Source organism: Amaranthus tricolor, chromosome 8 (assembly GCF_026212465.1).
Source record: "Amaranthus tricolor cultivar Red isolate AtriRed21 chromosome 8, ASM2621246v1, whole genome shotgun sequence".
Lineage (NCBI taxonomy): Eukaryota > Viridiplantae > Streptophyta > Magnoliopsida > Caryophyllales > Amaranthaceae > Amaranthus > Amaranthus tricolor.
This window is the reverse complement of record NC_080054.1, coordinates 27010814-27037507: the sequence shown is the minus strand read 5'-3', so window position 1 is coordinate 27037507 and position 26694 is coordinate 27010814. Positions and strand designations below refer to the sequence as shown.

General features: G+C 35.0%; 2 protein-coding genes across 2 annotated transcripts; both read right to left on the bottom strand.

Moving 5' to 3' along the window:
- Positions 1-3672: 3672 nt before the first annotated feature.
- LOC130821337 (ferric reduction oxidase 7, chloroplastic-like) lies at positions 3673-8921 on the bottom strand. The gene is made up of 9 exons (XM_057687044.1): positions 8482-8921; positions 8293-8383; positions 7197-7394; positions 6718-6952; positions 6110-6437; positions 5604-5877; positions 5241-5496; positions 4715-5150; positions 3673-4041 (listed from the first exon to the last, which is right to left on the bottom strand). Exons 1-9 carry the CDS (start codon positions 8720-8722, stop codon positions 3872-3874), a joined length of 2229 nt encoding a protein of 742 aa, XP_057543027.1. The 5' UTR covers positions 8723-8921; the 3' UTR covers positions 3673-3871.
- Positions 8922-10362: 1441 nt separating this feature from the next.
- LOC130821336 (endoglucanase 25-like) lies at positions 10363-14446 on the bottom strand. Its single transcript, XM_057687043.1, has 6 exons — positions 13792-14446; positions 12874-13184; positions 12313-12771; positions 11753-11888; positions 11484-11656; positions 10363-11189 (listed from the first exon to the last, which is right to left on the bottom strand). The coding sequence occupies exons 1-6, from the start codon at positions 14171-14173 to the stop codon at positions 10788-10790; spliced, it is 1863 nt and encodes a 620-aa protein (XP_057543026.1). The 5' UTR covers positions 14174-14446; the 3' UTR covers positions 10363-10787.
- Between the last annotated feature and the right edge of the window lie 12248 nt (positions 14447-26694).

Here is a 26694-nt window from a genome sequence, read left to right as displayed (position 1 = left end):
AAAATTAACTATTTGAAAAAACTACCAAAAATAATCTAATATTTTCATAATTTTTTTATAATAATTTCACATATTGATTAATTATAAATAATCTCAACTTTATGAGGTATTTGTCTAGAATAAATTCGGGCAATCGAATGACCTACTGTAGCAATTTTTATTTTTTTTCAAAAAAGATAAATCAAAATAAATATCGAAAAAAATATTAAAATTTTTTTAGAATTTTTTATTTAAACTTTAAAAATTTTTCTATAACTTTATTTTAATTTTTAGTTTATTTTTGGTAAATTACCTACTATAGTAGGTCATCCGGATACTTAAGCTTGCTCTCGGTAAATACCCCATAAAGTTGAGATTATTCATAATTAATCAATAGTTGAGAATATTGTAGGAAAATTATGAAAAAGTTGGATTATTCTAGATAATTTTTTCTTAAAATTTTATGTAGAAAGTTAACAATAAATTTTAATATACTGAAAATAAAATTTAATTATTACTTATTTTTAGAAAATTAATCTTATTTTTGTGACTTATACGATTGCTGAAAATAAATATAGTTATTATTTATTTTTAATAGTTTGATTTATTAATAAAGTTTGAAAATGGTTTTAAACAATAAGACCATTTATTTATATTAATTTACTATATATGTCTAATATACAAGTTTATTTAAAATTAATGTGGATCAAATAAAGGTTACTTGTTATGTTCCTCTTATTTTGCGCTTATGTAAAATAATTTAGTGAAAAGAGATACTGGGTTGAAGAATGATACAAAATATAAGTAGAGGATAAATACGAGTGATTAAAATGGAAAAAGAGTATAAGTTTGTGAATGACACTAATAAATAAGAGTGGGACCATTGCTAAAAAATAGAAGTAGTACTTAATTAGTAGGACAAATTAATGAGAGATAATTTCCTAATTTAACAAAGGGAGAGAATAAAGAGCAATTTTTGCCTTATTATAGTAGTATTATTTTTCATCTAAGCAACATTATTTGCAAGGCAAGGTCTTGGATGGGTGAAAAAATGCAAGTTAATATTCTCATCAAGAGCAGGTTGTGATCGAAGAGAGCCCTTCAACTCGAATATTGTCTGGTATATAAGGTCCATACAAAGAAAAAACCTAGAAAAAAAGACGAAAAACATAATGTAGAATATAGAACGTACGAACTCAGTACCATCTAGGAAGACAAAACTAACCAAGCTACAAGCAGACAAAAACGACTAAGATACAACACTAAAAAAACTAATGAGACTCACGTACGCAATTCTAGCGTCTCTAACTATTCATATTCCAAGTCAAGTCCTTTGCGAGGTGTAACTACCCCAAGTCCTTTCCAATTTGTTCTTCTCATGTTTTCTTAGGTCATTCTTGACCTCTTATTCTATCGATTGGGATGTTTTCCACTCTTCTTACTGGTGCATTACTAGCTTTTTATTGTAAATGGCCAAACCACCTCAATATACCTTTACGTGACTTTACAGAAGAAAGTGATAAAGACACTAAATTATATAGATTAGAAAAATGGAACTAAAAGAGAAAATGTATATAGATAAAAACTAAAGAAATAGTGGGACATTATGTAAAATAGAATATTTTAACATAATATGAACGAGACAAAATAAAAATATTGACAAATTTACATGGACATGGAAAATACTCGGTAAAAGGCGATTGGTTGGAGTCTCGAGGATGTGGGTTGATTTGATAAGTCAAAAGTATTACTGATTTGCTAACGTTAAGTCAGCAATCAGGGAGATGTTTTATAAAAATTAATTGTTAGCCGTTGATCGTTTATTAAAAAAAAGTTGAAAAGAAAAAAAAATTTACTTATACACACAACTAAAAGTTTAAATGATAAAAGCATGGTAATTACTCAAAGGAGTGTAAGAGTAGGTTATTAAATCGCAGAGAACCAAACACGAAAAGTCGAAAACTTGGTTGTGAATTTACGTCAAACAATAGTATGCAGATGCTGAGATTTTTTATTGTGTCGGATTTCCAATATTTTCAATTTTAATATGTGCAATTTGCAATTTTTTTTTTTATTTTTGTGAGGATTTATATTTAAATTTTTTTTATCCAAACTAATTTATCTTTATTTATTTACCGGAATATTTTTCGTTATGGTCGCCTTGTTGAATTAGACTCTTGAGCGAAAGATGAAAATGACCATATAAACTTAAGGCGTAATAAATAATACTCCTTCTAATTTAGAGTAATTGTCTCTTTTGATTAGCTGACATTTTTTATCAGTTACACTTAATTTGTATTTTATTCTTAGTTTGGATGTCAAAATAATCAAATGATATTTTATTTGATTCGTTTTAACGTTAATTTTAATAATATTAATTTTTTATTTAAAGATATTTAAGATTGATTTTTTTTATGATATTTAAGATTGAATTAATGCATTGGATTGAGCGTAAAAACTAAATGAAACAATTAGTAGAGGGAGTATAATATTTCTTTTGTTTTTATTGTAGATAATCATTAATAAAAAAATCATATTATTTAGAAAAATATAAATCATATTTAATTTAATTCAAGTTAACATCAATCTCGAATATAAAAATAATTTTTTAAACCCTAATAAATTTAAAGATATGAAAATAGCCCACATTACATTTGCTACTCCATAGCTATGTTCTCTTACTAATAAAATATTTTTATTTTCTTTTTTTCTTTGGTAGCAAATAATTGTTATGAAGTTGCTAAAATGAAAAAAAATGGAAAATGGAATAGAAAATATAAAAAAAGGAAAAGAAGGTGGATGACACTTGATAGACACCGACGAGTGCACTAACTGATAAAAGACAGTGTCGGATCTAATTATACAAATCAACACTAGATCAACCTTATCTGAGTTTTTTATTTTTATTTTTATTTTAAAAAATAATTAATCATACTTAGGGCCACCTTATTATTGTCTTTCTATATTTAGTTATTTTTAAATTTAAAATAAAAAATAGATAACCAATAAAATTGATTTTCACTTTTTAATTATGACATTTAAAAATTATATTATTTCTAATAAATTTAACTAATTATATATATATATATATATATATATATATATATATATATGGCTTTAAAAATAAAAAACTAAAAATAAAAAGATAACCATAATATGTTGGAATGAGTTATCCCACATCGATAAATTAAAAATGGTGTGCACGTTTTATAAGCTATTAGAGACCTCCTTCCCAACATAATATTACTGAACCAACCCTTGAATCACACAAGGTGTGCTTTGTCGTGCATTACAAACATCAACATTTCCCTTGTTTACACTTGATCCTCAACCCTCGTCCCAAATTCGATTTATTAATTAAAAAAATAAGCTAATTATATAAGTCTGTTTTGTCGTAAAACGATCTCATTCAAGACGAGCAGTATGTTTTTTGAAATGTAATATATTTAAAGGTCTAAATATGTCCATCAAAATTTAAAATAACTTTATATTTATACATAATTTTATGTTTTTTTTTTATTTTAATAAAAGACTATTAAAGTTCATTTACCTGCTACACTCATCCACTAAAAAAAGGCGGATAATAACAAAAACAATAAGTCCATTACGACAAATTTTACAATTTTAGACACGTATATGTTATGTTAATAATATCGAATACAAAATAAAGATATGTCATAGAACGAAAAATGCTTATTAAACCAACATTATTTTGTACGATTACCACATTATTTTATTTTATTATTTGATTAAAATTATACATCTAAAATATACTATATCAATTATCTCCTTTACATAATATACATATGTTTTTTACATTTTTTAAATAAATAATATCAAAGCCCAATCTCTAATACAACAAAACAAAGTATATAAACAAAGTATATTTGATCTAAAGATCAAAGCTGTGGCTATTGAAGTGGAAAATTGGATGGTTAGGCTTTCTATTAAGGCTGTGTGATCTTATTTCCTTAGCAACACTTGAAGTAAGAGTTTCAGGGCCACATACTAACACACCCACATCAACTGCTCCCCAATTGTCTGACACTGATGCAAATATTTCTGTAATGATGAAAGCCGTAAACAATCAGTATAAAGATACGACGCAAAAATACACGATAACTTTTTAGGCCCTATTTTTAATTTTGAATTTTGAGTTGAATTGTTCAAAAAACAAGTAATTAAAAATTTAAAACTAGATCAAACATAATGTAAAACATTTAGGCCACTTAATTTAGTGGGCATGTGTGCTCGCCGATCAGATACCTTTTACATGCTCAGAATTAGAGTTTTACAGTTCAGTAAATCGAGGAGGTTTCAGGTATGATATGTCGGATAGGGTTGATTTCGGGTTTCTGTCTAAGTAATTTCTTAACTATTTTATTTGTTTTATACATGCAGTTTTTCTCGAGTCGAGTTGAATCACAATCGATTTCGCGTAATTGGGACAATTACACCTTCCACAATCACAATCGATTTCGCTTAATTTGGACAATTACACCTTCCACATGCTTCTAACTAGAGATATACATTCAGAAATTCAAGGGGGTTTCGAGTGTGATATCTCGGGTAGCGTTGATTTTGGCTTTGTGTGTAAGTAATTTCTTGACTATTTGATTTGATTTACACATGCGGTTTATCTCGGGTCTAGTCAAGTCCTAGTCAATTTCGATTAATCGAGACAATTTGGGACAACTCTATAGAATTCACGATATTAGGAACTAATGAAATGTACCTTCGAAATTGGGTCGACATCCATAACGAAGAGTGCTTGAATTCACAAGATACTGTTGGCTAGAATTCTTGTGCTCGACCACCACATTATTGAGCGACTTGTTAGTTTTCTTAGAGTCATAGTCATGACTTTCGGACGCCAACATTCTCCGCTCCCATCGATGCCAAAGGGCCACGGTTAGCCCCCCGAAAATCGCAACACCTGCTAACATGCACACTACCACAAGAAAGCCTTTGTACCACCAAGTAACTATACCCTTCGGATTTATGTAAAGGAGATCTACCAAAGCTAGCAAGATTAAGAACCCGATTGAAGAAGCAACGATGTACAGACCAGACCATATGGTATCGCCTGTACCAACCAAAACCGAGATGGCAGATCGTTTTGAGATGGGATATGTGCACGTGTTCATCGTTCCAAACGCATTCCCTTCTTCCTGTTAAGAAAACAAAAAAGTTCCATTCAAATGATTTGAGACGAAGTAAAGCAAGATAATGAAGGGAGTCGCAATAGAAGGGTGACCGACCAATTTAGGTTCCGTTTCTCGAGTGACATAAATTTGGATGTCTAGGTTTAAGGCATCGTAGAAAATGGGATCGATGGAGTCGGTATTTATCATCGAAAGAAGTGTAAGTTCATCCGACTTTTTTATGGCCCAAACAATCATGATGTTCTTCGGTGTGCAAGGTTTTCCCTCTTTGAGACGGTGAATAACATCGCTTAGGATAGCGAGAAAAGGAGAAATACCGATTCCACCAGCTACTAAAACCAAGTACTTGTACCTATATAGAACGAACAAGAACAAATAGCACCAATCGGGGATTAGATGTATAATTAATGCGTGAATAGATTAAATGATAATAAGCATAAAATACAGCATAGCGCTTACGTTAAGTGATATGGTGATTCATGTCCGTAAGGCCCCTCTACAGAAGCAGTCAGCACGGACTTTAGCTGATCTTCAAGAAGCTTCTGAGGCTCGTTTTCTTTGTTTGAAATTTTCCCTTTAAGATTATCCGTCCACTCTCCAAGAACTTTTATGAGAACCGAAAGATGGTATTTACCCTCCAGTGGGCTAGATGAGACGCTGAACGGATGCCATTGAAGCCAAGATAATTCCCGAACTTGAAGAAAAATAAAGCTGAGAGCATTATACTTAAGGCCTGTATGTTCATGATCATAGAAGTTTAGCGAGCAATAACATCACCATCATCATCATACCGACTAAATCCCGCTCATAAAAGCTATGATCAGGGACTGGGGAAGGTTGGATGACAGAAGACCATACCCTTATCGGAAGAGATAAGGAGGTTGCGGCCTGCGGGATCTTCAGATATAGTAAACAATAACGAAGAAGAAAATTGGAATAAATGGCCTCCGAGTAAGTGCACTTACATGCAGGTTTTGAAAGCACTAGCTCCACAGTTCCACAAGGAAGAGAAGTGGCAGAGATTACATCAACGGTTTTACGAGATTGGATAAATCTCAAAAAACGATCAAGTATAAAGAGAAATATGCCTCCGGCACCCATGAGAAAGATGAAGTCGCCAACGTGCAAAGCTAGGAAGATGACAAAGACAACATAGAGTTGATGGGTATAGAAAAATAGTTCGAAATTCTTCGTTCTTACTCCGGGAAGGGAAGTCACCCACATCAAGATCCCAGCAGCAAGAGATATGACACCCGCAAGATTAGCCACACCGATATCTTTCCATTCCAATAACTGCAAAGAATATTAACAAGAGTATGATTGTGCGGATCTAAAGTTTCCAGATTGTCGCACTTTGCAACGTGTCTTTCGAATCAATTATTTCAAAATAGCAGGAATATAGTATAGAAAAGTTCGCATCTTAGCATCTAGTCTAGTCTAGACAACATTCTAAAACTAGTAAGAATCGGCTATAAATTTAGTTAAAACAAAATCTAAACAAGGGTATGAACTTGTACTTCAAGAATGACTGTCTAAAGTGTAAAAACTGTAAATAAGAGGAAGAAATACGGACTTGTTCAATCAATCGACCCTCCATTGCCCAAGCGATCACATAAAGAACTCCATGTAAAGTAAAGAGGACCATGGTAAGATGTCCTAACCAAACATGATATCTTGTAGCATGCTCAAATGGAATGTCTACAAGGCGAAGAAGCATAGACCCCCTCGAAATAGGGATAAACAAAAGCGATAAGCAAAACAACCCAATCAACCCAATTTTAGCTCCGGCAATCTCAATCTTCAAACACCTGAATTTCATCAAGGAAATGAAACGAGTTCAGATCAAGAATATTGTCAAGAAACCAACTCAACCAAAAGCTTAAACTGATGATTACAGCCCCCTTGGATCTGATATCATGTCAGGGGTAATGCGTGTTGGTTGAAGCCCTATTATATACGCTATCGAAAATCTAACTTGTATGACAGCAGAGAAATCCCATAATTTCTCAGGAAAATAGCGAAGTGTTAACTTTGAGGAACTTTTTTGACTACCTCTCGGAGAATTCGAAGTTATGCCTTTGAGGAACTTCGGTGAAGATACGTATGCCATAAGCTATACAAGCGCAGACTACGAATGCAACCACCAAGAGTATGCCTATCAATTCTGCTGCAGTCACCACTCCAAATGGCCCATTCACCAATACAGGGAATGTCCATAGCCTGTAAGATGGACATTTTGAAGTTTTCTTCCTACAATCATCATATTAGGATCATTAAGAAACTAGACAAGATATGAACACCAAAATAAAACTAAATTTCCTTAATATTGAACACCATAATGGCATGATATTATAAATTTTGAATTTCTTGTAGGTATTACAACCAGTGGGAATCTAGACCCAAGCCTGTCTAGATCATGATCCGAGTTGTTTGAAAGATAAACCCTGTTAATATTGAATTGTGTAACTTATAGCGCATGAAAATTATATTCAAGTTGGTTCAGCACATTGCAAAGGTCACTATTTGGCCCAATTTGGAGTTTCTTATCATGAGTTTTACAAATCAATATCATAGATATGAATTTGGGGGTTCTTATGGTACAACCAGGGGAATTCTAGACCCGGGTCTATCTAGGCCATGCCACGACTTATTTAATTAAAAAGTATTAACCTTAAATTACGTAACATATAACACATAAAAAAAATGATAGTTAAGTTGATTCAACACAGTGTAGAGGTGTGTATTCTCCCCAATTTATACATGTTCCTAAGATTTACCCCTAATAAAACATCAAAACTATAGGTATAAATTTGGAGTTTTCATATGAAGGAACCAACTTAACCAAAAGTTTAAACTTAACCAAAAGTTTAAGCTTATAGTTGAGGGCTCAAAATACCTTATATAATCTAACAAGTCTCTTCACTCTTTTGGGTTAGAAAATTGTGGATGCAGCCATTAAATATTAAGATTTAAACTCGTGATCTCTTGTCACGTTGGCTCTGGTACCATTTCAAAGAACCAACCGATGGAGGCCCAAATATGCTAATATTTTCTTATGGGTATAAGATAACAAAATGATTAATAAACACAAATTTGGAGTTAATTTCTTATTGTATTACATAGAAACCTCAGAATTCTAAACACATACTCTTCAATCTGATCTTCTGAGACGAGAAGATACAAAACAGCAAGAAATGCCAATATGAGAACTGGTGCAGAGAAGGCAAAAAATAAACTTCCTGCAGATTATGATCAAAATAGAAACTTTATGAGTTTCACACATTTACATTTTCTAAATTGGGAAATAAAAATAAAAATGGAACAGAAAATCACAAACCTGGGAGCCCAAAGAATGTTCCTTTAGTAGCAGTAACCCATGTATTGAAAAATACATCATTCACAAACTTTGAAGGATAGAAAAACATAAGGGAAATCCAGGAAATAAATACAACCCAAATTAATAATTTTAAAACCCATTTTACTGATAATTTCAAAAAAGATGATGATTTCTTCTCAAGATCAAAATGGGTTGTGTCAGTACTTGATAATAGAGGTGTATTTGTAGAGTATTCTCCCATACTCAACTCTAAAAGTGAAGAAAAAGTTTAAGACTTGATGAATTTTTTCAATAAAAAATTAGTTTAAAAAGGCAATTCAAATAGCACTTAGCCTAACTATACTAGGAGTCAAAGGAATAACAACAAACAAATATGTTCGTGATTAGGTTCAGATCGGGACAATTTAAAATTTTGTACGATTTATATGTGAGTTATTTTTAGATTCAAATAAGTTATAATATAATATTATATTTTTTACACTGTTTATTATTTAAAATTTATTATCTATTGTGGCTGATTTAATAAGGTGGAATTTTGTTTTGAATTGTCTAGTCATATATTTTCATAATATTAATTTTATAATTTATAGTTATGTAAGGTTCAACATATAAATAATTAATGTACCGCTTCGAATTACGTAATAAAGTGAAATGTAGTAAATATAATAAAACAGAAAAAAATAAAAAATTGACACCACTGATTTTTAGAACCATGTTATAATAATGAAAAATCTAATACTTTTTTCAACCACTAGTGCCTTTTTCATGTCAAAATAAGTAATACATCATATCTGATGCTGGAACAAACTAGGCCACTGAATTCCTGATTTAAAAAAAGTGATTTTTATGCTGAAATGGGTGATAAAAATTGGAATTATTTATCAGATAGATTGATAAATAATCTAATTATTGAGTGGTCTTCACTCTTCAATGTCTATGGTATGGACCCAACAACAACTACTCACCCAATAAGCATTAATAAAGCATGCATTTTACGTATTAATAAATTTATCTTATTTTTTATTTTAATATGTTTTAATAAATTTAAATATTTTTGGAAAGAACCCATTATTTATATTCTTTATATTCTCACTTTTTTTAATATTATATAGCTATTTTAATTTACTATATTTAATTTTATAATATTTATATTATTTGATGATAAGGCAAATTAATCGAAACGAACTAGCATTATTAGTTACTTGTAAGTTATAACCACAAAAAATGCGAGTAAACATAAAACTAGAATGGCCCACCAGGAAATGTTCGTTGCGTATGGAATTAAAGAATGTGGCATTTTCTCCTCCAAGAATTCTCAAAATAGAGTTTTATATTTTTTTATTAAAAGAAAATACAATTTGTCTATCTACAGTATAAAGTGCGCACTAACTTTTTAAAACATACTTCTAATATACAATTTGGAGTACGAGGAGAATTTAGAAGTAGTTTTATTTTTTACATTTCATGGATCCTAATTTAAAATATATGTATATTTATTAATAAAATGTTTTTGCAAAGTATTAATTCATTTTCACTTATAATCAAAATGTTATTGTATGGAATTATGCGTAAAACCTTGTGACATCAATTGGACTTTAAACCTACTTATAGTTTCATCAATGATCAAATTCTTTTGATTAAAAAAATTCAAACTTTAGAGCCGTAGTCATAGTCATCAGTTTCTTTTGTTTCAAGTGATGTAGTCATCGTCGTCAATCAAGTATCCCGAACTGTTTCAAAAGAGTATATGATAAAAATCTATACGTCTAAACGAATTTAACAATATCTCACATGAATATATTTAACTTGTAGATATCCATAAAAAATCAGTATAAATTTCTCTCTCCTTGTTCTTTGTGAGAACATCAAATGAAAACAAACTGAAGTATAACAAGATTTATTCAGTTGTATTAATAGAAGGTATCATTGTTACTTGCTACAATTTGAACAAAATGGCTAAAGAATTGCTTCTGTTTGATTTTTATCCCACTGATCAGTTTGAAAAGTTCAGTATTTTAGTGTTCAAAAGAATACATAAACGAATATTATCATACATATACACGGAAGTATAACAACTATTAACAACCCAAAAAACTTTTCGAAAGCCTAAGTTAATCCATCGTTAGCAACTTCGAGCAAGTTTAAGTACGGTTTCTTTTCTCTAGCACAAGGATCTGCATTTGAGACATTCTCTCGCTATTGCTTTCTCGGTCTTGTACTCCGTTCAGATCCAACACAACAAAACCATACAACTTACGATGGCGTCTAAGGTGCAAGACATCTCGTTAATGATGCCCGTGCACTCATTAAGGGTTCCAAGGTGCGGGTGGAGGAGGAGGGTTTGGGAACAAGGGAGGCACTGCGGAGAACATGGTGTTCTTATCGATTCCAGCACCCTTGTCGCCAGAAAGGGCAACAAGGGCAGCAACTAAACCTGCATTGCCTGCGAGCGTGGGCTCTGTGTAATTGTAGTTAGTACGAACATCACGGAACCCATCATGTCTGTCGGGACCAGCAACCATGGCTCCCACTATCGTGTTTGGGTTCGCTTTCTTAGTGTCCCTCCATTTCCAACCTCCTTTGCAACTGTACTTGATTTTGTTCTTTGGTATAGATGCGCCTCTATGATGTACGCGTTTTGGATAGTGGCTACCGAACCCAACCAGATAACTCATCTTTCGAGGATTTTTGCCTAGAATGTAATCAATCTGCAGAAACATTATTGTTTATAATCATCATCATCATACCCAGTACATTACGCACATAGAAGCTATGATCAAGATCCGGAGAGGGTTGGATAATGGCATAGTACCTACCCTTATCAAATGAGATAAGGAGGTTGCAGCCCAGTGAGATATTCGGCTCGACATTGACCAGAAAATGAAAACAAAATGACCCAGTACACGCCATAGGCAAGTGGCTAGGCAAATTGAACCTTCATGATCTTTATAGTATTTCTGTATTTATGAGGTACAACAGAACTAAAAGAAACAAGAGGGTACCTGTGTGCGGGCAAATTGACGCAACACATTTGTTGAGTAGAAATTAGGACCACATGTCCAGCCGGGTGTATCAGAAGCCTCGAGATAATCACTATAAAGGGTAGCTAAAAATGCAGCATTTACTACATATTGAAGAGGTTGCGGCCTTCCATGGTTCAATTGGATCAAACCTCCTACAAAATTTGAGCAAAGGAACATTAAACTGTGTGCCAAACGAGCAACTAAATGCAGCGAAAATACAAATTTCTAAGAGAAAGAAGCTGACGTACCTTTAGTTCTGTTAAAGCTATTGAAATACGGCAAGTAGGAGCACATAATTATGCCAGTCTGGTTGTGGAAGGCTGATAACATTTCTTCGTAAGGATAACCAGGGCTCAAAAACAAACGTAAACGACTAAGAAGCACCTGAGAAGAGTAGACGGGAAAGTTAATATTTGTTCTTCCTTAAGATGTATATTGCACTTTTAAGAACAAAGGCATGATCTACTTATTACTGGTTTAAAAGTCGAGCGCGTATTAAAAAGTCGAGGTGCAATACTTTGATAACAACGTTAACAAAAAAACGTCACCGAGACCAGAATGCTCATGTTTTAAAGGCAAATCATTGAAAATGAATACGACCAAGATTCCCGCAATGAATATTAATGCTACTCTGTCAAAGTGAAAAGTAACGGCGTTATAGGTGACGAGTTTTTTGGTTGGAGGCAGATGGTACTATCGATAGTCACAACTATGTTTAGAGTCGATCAAACCGAAGCTGATATCAATTTACTTCTCGAAATCGCCACAAAATATTTACGGAAACAATATGCCATATTTAGTAACTTACTTGCGCTCCGGTAAGCTTGTTATCCCAACTTAGAACACCATAATCAGGGCCTCCCCAGAACGCACCAGCGTGCTTGGCCATTTTAGGATGAGTTGCAATGGTAAGATAGGAATTATTCCCAGTAGCATAATACAACCATGCTCCACCCCAAACAAATTCATCCCAATACATGGTAGAATTATAGAAAATCGCAGCCTCATTGCCATCACTGTATCTTCCTCTTTGATCTCTAGCAAACTTGTAAAGTGTTCTAGCACCATGAACTAATTTCTGAGAGTAAACCTTATTATCCTTGAAAACTATAGACGCTGAAGCCAAAGCAGCAGCCATTTCGGCAGCAAGATCAGAGCAACTGGAACACTCCGATACTGGTCGGGGGTAATCAATGTCCTCAGGACGCACCCAGCAGTAATGGTCATTAGGAGTTGTGCTCCCACCAGAAGTATCACCAACCCCAACCTGTCACAATACCGTTACACGCAACTAACTATTAAATTCAAGATTCTTCAAAAATCAGGAAATATAAGAAAAAAAAATCTCGCAAAGTCGACATATCTCTACCTGTGACACAAGCCTACTAATATCATCAGCTGACGAATTAAAGGTCTTGAGAAAGTAATCAGAACCCCACTTAATAATTTCCTTGACATGATTAAGCTCTCCTGCAGCTTCATACTTCGCACTATATTCAATCACACTCCAACTCAACATAGTCATAGCAAAAGAAGCAGGGAAATTGAACTTAATGGCATCCCCAGCATCATAGAAACCACCCCTTAAGTCCTTGAATGTGGATCCTGAATCCGACTTCCCATCATTCATACATGAATTACCCCTCCATGAAACATTGTTGTGCTTCGGTAGTTTCCCAGCTGTAGAGCAAATCACACAATCAAGCCCATCAGAAAGTTTTCAATGCAAATCAGAAATGACCTTTAAACAATTACTATATTGAAAGCTTTTTTTTCTCATCAATAATGATAAGATTTCCTCATGATCTAATCAGACAATGTAAAACCCATTAAAGAATTTTCTACATAGTGATAAACCAATTTGCCTGTTCTCATCAATTCAGATACTAGTCAGAAAAAACGATCAGATTTCCAATATCAATTTCCTCCCAATCAATCCAGTTACCTCAATTATTTCTATCTCACTTAATTCTACAAAACTGCAACCACAATCCCACAAACCCAGCAAAGACCTAAAACCCATCTGACAAAATCAATCATCCATGATCCATCAATTGATTCTGCAATCAATCATTAAATAAAAACTTTGAGCAATCAACAAAACCATCAAAGAGCTAAAAATCATCCAGCAAAATCAATCATTATCCATCAATTAATTATGTAATCAATCAAAAAAAAACCTAAAGCAATCAAACCCATCAAGCTGGAGATAAAACCAACTAACAAAATCAATAAATCATCAATCAAAAACAAAAAGTGATCTGAAAAAAAGAGGAAGATGACATACATCGTTGAGCATTGAAGAACATAAGAGCTTTATGAAGAGCCTGAGTATAATTATCCGGAGGAGGAGCCGCTTTATGATGTCGAGGAGCAAGCTTAACAATCAATGTAATAAACCCAACAAGTAAACCAATAGCTAAGATCGATCCAACAGTCCAAACAAAGATCTTACGACTAACAATAATACAACCAAGATCAACATACTTCTTCTTCTTCTTCTGTTCAGCAGGACCCAATAACCAACTTTGTTGAGTTTCATCTAGTTGACGTGAAGATAAAGCAGCTCTATCATAATCTTGTAGATTCCTACTTCGATCATCATCTGTAGCTGAATCTGCTGCTATTTCTAAAGGTCCTCCCCATGGATCTCTCCCATACATAGACATTTTTGGATGGTTTTTACTCTTTTCTGGGAGGAATTGAAGAAGAAGAAGAAGAAATGGAAATGGAGGAGAAGGAGATAGATCTAATAGTAAAGGAGTGCTGTTGTTGTGTGACAGTAATGTATTAACGAGTGTCGGTAGTGAGAGATGACTGGTGAACTGTCAAAGATGCTGTTGGCTTTGATATGAAGCAAACTTAACAAAAGTTTGATTGGTGAGGGAAGATACCAATTTTTAAAAAAATTTTAATTTAAATTCTTCTAATTAATTTTGTAACATTTTTATTTCAGATAATGAATTATTTTTTTATTTATATTGGGATATTTTTTTTTATTTTCACTCACGTTTAATTTTTTGTACATAATTTAGTAGTCTTTTATCAATTTCTTGATACTTTATCTATTGTGCGCGGTGCAATCTCTTAGAGAGTACAAATAAGAGAGTAATGATTAAGCATTATTGTGGTTTGGATTTATATGCCTTTTTGGTTTTATATATATATATATATATATATATATATATATTTATATATATATATATATATATATATATATATATATATATTTATGAAATTTAGGTATAGCAATAATTTTATGATTTATTTAATAGTAGTTTACAAATTATTTTATCACAATCTGTAACACCCCGTAATTTATCGGGTTTAAAAATAATATAATATATAATAAAATAAAATATAACAATATGAAATAAATAAGTAATATTAAATTATATTATTTTATATAATTAATTATACGCAAAACAGAGTAGGTTAACTTTAACGGTAACGAGTTTTATCGCATGACGTTTTGTTTTGATTGTGATAATAACACCATAATTACTCAATTAATTAGTTATATTTAAAAAAAAAAATAGAAGTGGGAATGTGAAGGGGGGGCTGCCGGTTGGAGCATGGGTGGAGTTTTTGTAACTCCTCTCATAATGGTGTAATTAGGAGTGTTAATTGGCCCTTAAACTCTTTATTTAATCCTAAGCATCAATGGTCTTCTTCACATTCCTCACTTTACCTCACACTCTCAAAGAAAATTCAGAAAATTTTTCCCTTTGGTGCTTGGTTTTCGGCAGCCTTAGTAAAAAAAAAAAAAAATAAAAAAAATAAAATTTGTTCAATTCAATCTTCAAATCCAAGGGGTAAGTAAGTTGAGTTGTTAATTATAAATTTTATTTACAAGAAATTCTAGTATGAGATTATATAATATTTCTTTCAATATGATGAAATCCTGTGACTTATTAGGAGGATTGAGTATGTTACATAAGTTTTCTTTTATAATCCTTTGATAAAATTAAATTGTTAAAAGGATTAAATCATATCTCTGTTATGCACAATTTTTTTTTCTTGTTTTATATTCTTTAATAAAGTTTATTCAAGGTTTAAAAAAAAAAAAAAAATGTATTTAGTTTATGGCTTATATTTCTCTAGCAAGATGTTGGTTGTTAGAAGAAATTTTAAGTGTATGGGATAAGTATTGTAGGTAGCCATGAGTTTATAAATCCTTTAACAAAATTGATTTGTTTAAAGGATTTGTCCTTATATATGTGTTTGACTCAAAAATGATAATATATGATTCTCTACAAAATTTTAATTTGATAAGAGAATCAAGTATTTAATCTAATTGTCATGGGTTATGAAACTTTAATTGCTTTTGAAGAATCTTGTGGATGAATATATTTTAAATTGTTAGTTTTGTGTTTTTGATGATGGTTTGGATGGTTGATGGGATTTTATGTATTGTTACATGTGTGGAAATATCAAGTGGATAGTGGTATATGAGACTTGGTTTTATTTGTTTTAATTTAGTAAAAGGTAAATTTGGTTTTTGTTAGGTATAATTTGATATGAGGATTTAAAAAAAAAGGGTTAGATAATTTAAATGGAAAAAAAAAATATATTTATATATATATATAAATATAATAAAAATAATTTAAGCAGCGGGAATTTTCGGACAGCAGCTGCTGCCTCGGTAGTGGCGCCCCGATCCGAGTATCGGGTGTGTTTCGTTGCGGTTTTATTTAACCGATGCGTTTTTAAAACTCGTAAAACGCTTAAAATAATTAAAAATAGTAATCGAATGCTAGAAATTATGAAATTTGGTACCCAAGATAATTGATGCGTTCCGGACGCAGCGGTGAAGTCGGATTTTTAATTTGAATTTTCTAAACTGTCCAATTTGGCCATAAAAGTTTCTGGTCAGAATAGGTATTTTGGAGCGATCATGAATTGGATGAAAACATTTGAAATTATCAAGTCTTTGTGATATTTTAGTAGTATGGAGTGGATTGTTGTGTAAACCCGTTATTTAAACGTGGTTGTTTTGTGTGTTTGTTAATTAGGACCTCGATTCATAAGAGGGTGAAATTCTTGTCGTGCTTAAACGTCGGTTGGATTTGCTGTGCTTAAAGGTACACGCTTAGACCATACTGTTTACTTGGTTGTGCAAGTGATGTTGTTTTATTCCTAATCAAGGCATTGTAATCACATAAGGATTAGACACCTCAAATAACATGAAATGGTTGTGTGGAAATTGAGAATTTATGGATATGATACCCAATAGGGTTAACAAATAAATTGGAAATTATCAACTATTTTTCCCATGGCATTCAGGGATCTTTATGATCACCATGGGGGTATGCATACTTAGCCTTTGGCGACCCGAACAGGACGGGCAACGTCTTAGGTAGGTGGTTGCCTTGGGATTAGCTCTCCTAAGTGTATTCCACCAAACAAATGGAAATATGACTTGTACGACCCGCACATGTCGGGCAACGTTACAAGGTTGGAAATAATTGGAAATATGACTTGAACGACCCGCACATGTCGGGCAACGTTACAAGGTTGGAAATAATGAACAATGATTACATATTAGAGCCTTTGCATGCTAGGGTAAACACAATGCTTGTATTCAATCCGTTTTAGTATATGTATGATGTCTCTGACGTGTATTGGTTGTTCTTTGGAACCTGCTACGTGTTATCATACGACGTACAGCAGGTTAAATGCAGGCTGGGGGCTGGAGTGAGGATTCAGCTTAGAACCCATATCTACCAAGTCTAGACTTACTTTGCAATGAGACTAAATAATTCAGTTTATGTAATCGAAATTTATGATGTTCTCTTTTATCACTTACAACTTTTAATTTGTCTAGAGGCCGGTGGGCTCTCGAGTTGTAAGTAAAGACTTCCGCTGATTTGCTTTGTTGTTTGACACTGTTTACCTTGTGGACCATATTCCTTTACCGGTGGAACGTTGACGATCCGAGTAAGAATGAGTTTTCTTGCGTCCGTTTGTGAGCCGGATTCATGTTCTCACATGATATTCCGGGTCACTTAAACCGGGCCGTTACAATTGGTATCAGAGCCAACGTTCCCTAGGAGCTAAAGGAGTATCAGACCTTAGGAATGAGAGATGGGAAATGGTCAAATATGCTGAATATGTTTGTTGTGATGTATCTGGTCTTGGACCATTAGGGTTATATAGTGTTCTAAATGCCCTTAGTTATCATTTTTTTTTTTTATGATTCTTACCTGTTACATTCGTTATGTGAATATGTTCAGGAATATGAATATGGGAAAGACACCTATGGACACACACACCCCTAGTGGATCGAGTGAGGTACCGGTGTTCGACTATGAAACTGCTTGGATAGAGGTTTCCAACGCCGACATATGGAAAATAAGGAGTGGCGAAAGTATCCAAGACTATAGGGAGAGGATGCTTATGGTCAGGGAAAAAGCCAATAGAATATGTTACGATTTAGAGTTGGACCTAAATAGGTTACATCGGTTGTCTGAATCTAGGAAGAGTGTAGCACCTGAGAGGAAGGGGAAGGGCGAGTCTCCAGTATCGGGCGGCACCAATATGACCACGGAACCGTTAGGAGAGCGGGTTCTTCCTGTTTCCCCACTGGTGGAAACTGAGGCTCGGACAGAGAGTGATATTGAGATGTGGGAGCCTAGTCGTGCACCGCCTACTTATATAGAAATTTCCAGCGATGATGACGAGAGGGAGAACTGGGGATCGCACTACGACTTATATGGCTTTGAGGTTGGGTTTGATAGGGGGTGGTCTGATGAGGAAGATCCTGAAGAGGACGTAGAGGATGTACCCTTAAGCAGCCCCAGAGATAGTGTTAGTGAATCAGATGGATCGTGTTCAGACTCCAGCTCTGATTCTGGAGAAGACGGGGATGATGAGGACTTCGATATAGCAAGTTACGATGAGGGTGTTGACACTTGTGATGCTTGGCGCTAGATGTTCTATTCCTTTTGTTTTATTTCGTTTTCGCATCTTTCTTTGAGATATTTTAAGTTGTAGCTTTTAATCAAATAAGTGATAAGGTAATAATGTAACTCTTGCATGAGGCAACTTTCGATGTATTAAAAGATATATATAAAATATTGAAGTGTGTTTGCTGTTTCTTTCGGTGTTGTAAGTTTGTGCATTACATACGTAATTTCCTTTTTGTAAGTATATACATATATATAAATAAAACAATAACAATAACAATAATAGTAAAATAACGTTAATAATGATAATGATAATACTTATATACAAGTATAGATACCTAGGGATATAACGAACAAGTATACGACTGTTAGGGTTACCCCGCAAACCTTGTTAGTTCTCCAAAGGCTACGAATCTTAGGACTTTCTTTTGATTTGTACCTTTCTTTCGCTTGCAGAAGATGCCTCCATTTTCTAGGAAGAGATTGTCTCGAAGTGACGCTAACCGTACGTTAAGAAATCTGGCGAAAGCGTTGACAAATGTAAATGCACCCCGAGAGAAGTCCTTGTCAGAGTTAGCCTCAGAAATGAGCAAAAGGATTAGCCAGAGTAAACCCTCGACTTTCGATGGTAAGGGAGAACCATCGGAACTGGAACTTTGGTTAAGAGAATTTGACAAACTTTTCGATGTAGTAGAGTGCCCAGAGGAATTAAAGGTCAATCAAGCTGCCTTTTATTTGGTAGGGGAAGCCGATTACTGGTGGGCAAACAGTAGATCTGGGTTGTTAGAGCAAACTGAGGGGGACTTTGGTTGGGATTTGTTCAAGAGGGCTCTGCGAGAGAAATTTTATCCGCTGCATGTTAGGAAGGATAAGTCGAACGAGTTTGCGCGGTTGGAGATGGGCAGTATGACGGTAGACGATTATTATCACAAATTTATGGAATACCTCAAGTATTGCCCTGATGATGTACCCACCGAGGAGAAAAAGATGCAACGCTTTGAGCTAGGTTTGTCTTTCGATATACAAAAGCATATTGAGAGTGACCGATATAACACACTGGAGCAGATGTATAAGCGGGCGTCACAAATAGGGAATATTCTGAGGAAAGAAAAGGAAAAAGAGAAGGGTATTGTCCCAGAGAAAAGGAAGGAAGTTTCTGGTCAGGTTTTGGAGAATATGCCGGGCTCTTATCATAAGAAAGTAAGGAATTTTGGAAATTACCAGGGAGGCGGGTCTAATTCGAATTCAGGAATTAGGAACAACGCGAAGTTTGCTAAGCCATTATTGGATCGAGATGGCAATGAGAGGAGGTATTTTTGTAAGAGGTGCAAGAAAAATCATCCGGCAAAGGATTGCGAAGGAAATCTAATCGAATGTAACTTTTGCGACAAGAAGGGGCATAGAGAGTTTGAATGCTACCTTAAGAAAGGGAGTGGAGGTCAACATCCGAGTGGCCAGAACCGACATCAAAATTTAAACAACGCTGGTAGTCAAGCCAGTCAACAGCACGGGAATGGAAATCGTGGCAATGCTGGTCAGAGGTTCCAACGACCTTTTTATGGCGGGCAAGGCCGAGTAGATGGGAATCGAGTAGAAGGGTCAGAGATGCAGCGCGGGGGAAATCACGTGGGAGGCAATAATGTACAGCCCGCGAGTGGAAGGGTATCTGCGGTCAATGCGAGAGAAATTGACCAGGCAGCAGATGTGGTTACAGGTACGTTCACCATCCATTCTATAGCTGTGAATGTATTGTTTGATTCGGGAGCTACATGCTCATTTCTTGCGAAGGGTAAGGTAAACGAGTTGAATTTGGGAACCTTTGAAAAAGTTTCTTATACGGTGGCTGTACCATCGGGGAAATTGTACAGTTGTGAAAAATTGTATAGGGATGTACCCTTAAGGATAGGGAAGGTAGTCTTTCCTAGCGACTTGTATGTGTTAGATATGGAAGGTTTAGAAGTAATTTTGGGGATGGATTGGTTGGGAAGGTATAAGGCCATTATTGAATGCAGAGAGCAGCGAGTTTTATTGGAAGGACCACGTGGAGAAAGTGTTAGATATAGGAAGTTTCCCAAGGGACCCAGGACGAACTTGGTGTCGACCTTAGAGTTGCAGAGGCTTGTGAGGCAAGGACACCCTTTGTATTTATGTCATATCAGTCAGGGGGATAAGGAAGAAGGAAATCCCCAGGATATTGCTGTGGTGAATGAATTTTTGGATGTTTTTCCGGACGAGATTCCCGGAATGCCACCTCAACGGGAAATTGACTTCACAATTGATTTGGTACCGGGGACTGGACCGATTTCTAAGGCCCCTTATCGTATGGCTCCAAAGGAGATGGAGGAGTTGAAGTCTCAACTGGAAGAATTGTTGGGTAAAGGTTATATTCGACCTAGTATTTCACCTTGGGGCGCTCCAGTTCTGTTTGTGAGAAAGAAAGATGGTAGTCTAAGATTATGCATTGACTACAGGGAGTTAAACAAGATAACCGTTAAGAATAGATACCCGTTGCCCCGAATAGATGACTTGTTCGATCAATTGAGAGGGGCCGGAATCTTTTCGAAGATCGACTTAAGATCGGGTTATCATCAGCTAAGAATAGCTGAAGGGGATATACATAAAACCGCTTTCAGAACGCGTTATGGACATTATGAGTTCACAGTGATGCCGTTTGGGTTGACAAATGCTCCGGCCGCGTTCATGTGCTTAATGAACCAAGTGTTTAGTGCGTACTTGGATAAATTCGTCATTATCTTTATCGATGACATATTGGTCTATTCGAAGGACCAAGAAGAACATCAGGAACATCTACGTTTCGTCCTGCAAACCCTGCGAGAAAATAAGCTGTACGCGAAGTTGTCAAAGTGCGAATTTTGGTTGGATAAGGTATCGTTTTTGGGTCACTTTGTCTCTAAGGAAGGTATTTCGGTGGACCCGGTAAAAGTGGAGGCAGTTCGAAGTTGGCCGACACCGAAGAACGTCACCGAGGTACGAAGTTTCTTAGGTTTGGCCGGGTATTATCGTCGTTTTGTTAAGGATTTTTCGCGTATTGCTCGGCCCTTGACCTCGTTAATGAAAAAAGAGAAGAAGTTCGAATGGACGGATGAATGTGAACAGGCCTTCATGATTTTTAAGGAAAGATTAACTACGGCTCCTGTTCTTACTCTACCTGACCCTAAGTTGGATTATACTGTTTACAGTGACGCGTCGAAGAAAGAGTTGGGTTGTGTTCTGATGCAGGACCGTAAGGTAATTGCTTATGCATCTCGACAGCTGAAGGTACATGAAGTTAATTATCCCACCCATGATCTGGAATTAGCCGCTATAGTTTTCGCTCTCAAGATATGGCGGCATTACTTATATGGTGTTAAGTGTAGGATTTACACTGATCACCAGAGTCTGAAATACCTCTATACCCAACCTGACTTAAATATGCGACAACATCGGTGGTTAGAGTTGATGACAGATTATGACCTGGAGTTCTTTTATCACGAAGGCCGAGCGAATTTGGTGGCCGATGCTTTGAGTAGGAAGTCTAGTCACTCGCTGTCTGCCCTGGACGGAGTTGAAGAGTTGCATCGGGATTTTGCTAGACTGAACTTGGAAATAGTACGTAAAGGTGAATTACAAGGGTGTTTGAATGCCTTGGCTATTCGACCTTCGTTCTTTGAGGAAATTTTGAGTTCTCAAGATAAAGACCCGAAACTCTTGAAATTAAAGAACCAAGCACGAGAAGGAACAGCAGAGGGATTCCTTGTCCATGAAGATGGAAGCTTGAGGTTCAAGGGTCGTTGGTGTTTATCGACAGGGGAGGAATCTTTGAAGGAGCGTATCCTGGATGAAGCCCATTGTACGAAATTTTCAGTACATCCGGGTGGTGACAAGATGTACCAAGATCTAAAGTTAATGTTTTGGTGGTCTGGTATGAAGAAGGATATTGCAGATTACGTCTCACGCTGTCTGACATGTCAGAAGGTGAAAAGTGAGCACAAGAGACCAGGAGGGTTATTACAACCGTTAGAGATACCAGTGTGGAAGTGGGATGATATCTCTATGGATTTTGTTGTGGGTTTACCTCGAACGAAATCGGGTAATGATGCACTATGGGTTATAGTTGATCGTTTGACTAAGTCGGCACGTTTCATCCCTATGAACTGTCGCTGGGAAATGGATCAATTGGCACGAGCCTATATTAAGTATGTCGTTCGATTCCACGGTGTACCCCGTACTATAGTGTCAGATAGAGACACACGATACCTGTCACAGTTTTGGCAAACCTTGCAGCGGGCATTGGGTACAACATTGCTCCATAGTACGTCGTTTCATCCGCAGACGGATGGACAGACAGAACGAACGAATCAGATACTGGAGGATATGTTGCGCGCAATTGCCATGGAGTGGCAAGGGTCTTGGGATGAACATTTAGATCTAGTAGAGTTTTCTTACAACAACAGTTATCAAGCTTCTATACAGATGGCCCCATTCGAGGCTTTGTATGGGCGTCGTTGTCGCAGTCCGGTTTATTGGGACGATTTTACGGAAGCGGTGATCTTAGGACCTGAATTGTTGTTTCAAATGAAAGAGAAGGTACGATTGATAAGGGATCGGTTGAAAGCAGCACAGGATCGCCAAAAGTCGTATGCTGATTTGAAACGACGGCCGGAGGAGTTCACCGTAGGAGAACAGGTGTTACTTCGCGTATCACCCTTGCGTGGAGTAGTACGTTTTGGTGCTCGGGGAAAGTTGAGCCCTCGATTCATAGGGCCGTATGAAATTTTGGAACGTGTGGGTAAGGTGGCTTATCGGTTAGCTCTTCCGAACTCTTTAGAGAAGGTACATGATGTATTCCATGTGTCCCAACTAAAGCGGTATCATGCCGCAGCCACTCATGTATTGGATCCCGAACCTTTGGATTTGGATGCATCTTTGTCATACCCGGAACAACCGATTCGAATCTTGGACAAGAAGGTCCGTAGCACTCGACGGAAGGATATAGTTATGGTAAAAGTCCTGTGGTCGAATCACGAGCGTGAAGCGGCTACTTGGGAAACAGAGGACGCTATGCGAGAAAAGTACCCTCACTTTTTTTCAGGTCAGTAGAGTTACGGGGACGTAACTTCTTAAGGGGGGTAGAGGGCGATAGGAATTTCGCGCAACGAATGTTAAATCTTTGTGCGTTTTACTCATAAGTCATGATGTGCATGGGTGTGTTGTGTTTTCCGTTGCCACATAAGTTACGAGGACGTAACTTCTTTTAAGGGGGGTAGTCTGTAACACCCCGTAATTTATCGGGTTTAAAAATAATATAATATATAATAAAATAAAATATAACAATATGAAATAAATAAGTAATATTAAATTATATTATTTTATATAATTAATTATACGCAAAACAGAGTAGGTTAACTTTAACGGTAACGAGTTTTATCGCATGACGTTTTGTTTTGATTGTGATAATAACACCATAATTACTCAATTAATTAGTTATATTTAAAAAAAAAAATAGAAGTGGGAATGTGAAGGGGGGGCTGCCGGTTGGAGCATGGGTGGAGTTTTTGTAACTCCTCTCATAATGGTGTAATTAGGAGTGTTAATTGGCCCTTAAACTCTTTATTTAATCCTAAGCATCAATGGTCTTCTTCACATTCCTCACTTTACCTCACACTCTCAAAGAAAATTCAGAAAATTTTTCCCTTTGGTGCTTGGTTTTCGGCAGCCTTAGTAAAAAAAAAAAAAAATAAAAAAAATAAAATTTGTTCAATTCAATCTTCAAATCCAAGGGGTAAGTAAGTTGAGTTGTTAATTATAAATTTTATTTACAAGAAATTCTAGTATGAGATTATATAATATTTCTTTCAATATGATGAAATCCTGTGACTTATTAGGAGGATTGAGTATGTTACATAAGTTTTCTTTTATAATCCTTTGATAAAATTAAATTGTTAAAAGGATTAAATCATATCTCTGTTATGCACAATTTTTTTTTCTTGTTTTATATTCTTTAATAAAGTTTATTCAAGGTTTAAAAAAAAAAAAAAAATGTATTTAGTTTATGGCTTATATTTCTCTAGCAAGATGTTGGTTGTTAGAAGAAATTTTAAGTGTATGGGATAAGTATTGTAGGTAGCCATGAGTTTATAAATCCTTTAACAAAATTGATTTGTTTAAAGGATTTGTCCTTATATATGTGTTTGACTCAAAAATGATAATATATGATTCTCTACAAAATTTTAATTTGATAAGAGAATCAAGTATTTAATCTAATTGTCATGGGTTATGAAACTTTAATTGCTTTTGAAGAATCTTGTGGATGAATATATTTTAAATTGTTAGTTTTGTGTTTTTGATGATGGTTTGGATGGTTGATGGGATTTTATGTATTGTTACATGTGTGGAAATATCAAGTGGATAGTGGTATATGAGACTTGGTTTTATTTGTTTTAATTTAGTAAAAGGTAAATTTGGTTTTTGTTAGGTATAATTTGATATGAGGATTTAAAAAAAAAAGGGTTAGATAATTTAAATGGAAAAAAAAAATATATTTATATATATATATAAATATAATAAAAATAATTTAAGCAGCGGGAATTTTCGGACAGCAGCTGCTGCCTCGGTAGTGGCGCCCCGATCCGAGTATCGGGTGTGTTTCGTTGCGGTTTTATTTAACCGATGCGTTTTTAAAACTCGTAAAACGCTTAAAATAATTAAAAATAGTAATCGAATGCTAGAAATTATGAAATTTGGTACCCAAGATAATTGATGCGTTCCGGACGCAGCGGTGAAGTCGGATTTTTAATTTGAATTTTCTAAACTGTCCAATTTGGCCATAAAAGTTTCTGGTCAGAATAGGTATTTTGGAGCGATCATGAATTGGATGAAAACATTTGAAATTATCAAGTCTTTGTGATATTTTAGTAGTATGGAGTGGATTGTTGTGTAAACCCGTTATTTAAACGTGGTTGTTTTGTGTGTTTGTTAATTAGGACCTCGATTCATAAGAGGGTGAAATTCTTGTCGTGCTTAAACGTCGGTTGGATTTGCTGTGCTTAAAGGTACACGCTTAGACCATACTGTTTACTTGGTTGTGCAAGTGATGTTGTTTTATTCCTAATCAAGGCATTGTAATCACATAAGGATTAGACACCTCAAATAACATGAAATGGTTGTGTGGAAATTGAGAATTTATGGATATGATACCCAATAGGGTTAACAAATAAATTGGAAATTATCAACTATTTTTCCCATGGCATTCAGGGATCTTTATGATCACCATGGGGGTATGCATACTTAGCCTTTGGCGACCCGAACAGGACGGGCAACGTCTTAGGTAGGTGGTTGCCTTGGGATTAGCTCTCCTAAGTGTATTCCACCAAACAAATGGAAATATGACTTGTACGACCCGCACATGTCGGGCAACGTTACAAGGTTGGAAATAATTGGAAATATGACTTGAACGACCCGCACATGTCGGGCAACGTTACAAGGTTGGAAATAATGAACAATGATTACATATTAGAGCCTTTGCATGCTAGGGTAAACACAATGCTTGTATTCAATCCGTTTTAGTATATGTATGATGTCTCTGACGTGTATTGGTTGTTCTTTGGAACCTGCTACGTGTTATCATACGACGTACAGCAGGTTAAATGCAGGCTGGGGGCTGGAGTGAGGATTCAGCTTAGAACCCATATCTACCAAGTCTAGACTTACTTTGCAATGAGACTAAATAATTCAGTTTATGTAAACGAAATTTATGATGTTCTCTTTTATCACGTACAACTTTTAATTTGTCTAGAGGCCGGTGGGCTCTCGAGTTGTAAGTAAAGACTTCCGCTGATTTGCTTTGTTGTTTGACACTGTTTACCTTGTGGACCATATTCCTTTACCGGTGGAACGTTGACGATCCGAGTAAGAATGAGTTTTCTTGCGTCCGTTTGTGAGCCGGATTCATGTTCTCACATGATATTCCGGGTCACTTAAACCGGGCCGTTACACAATCACTAAAGGTTTATTTTATTATTTGTATGAATTGATGGAATAAAATTTGAGCTTGAGGATGTTTGGTAAATGGTTGATAATTGATTGTTATATGAAATATCATATTTGATCAGCTGATTTTATTAACTTATACATCTATTTTATTAACTTATTCATAACAATAAGATATTTTAATCAATTAAATTACTAAATACTAGTATTAGATGATTTTTCTAAAAAAAATATTTAATGGTTTGACCAGCTAATTGTCTATTTGAGCCAAAATAACTCAGTAAAATATTTTA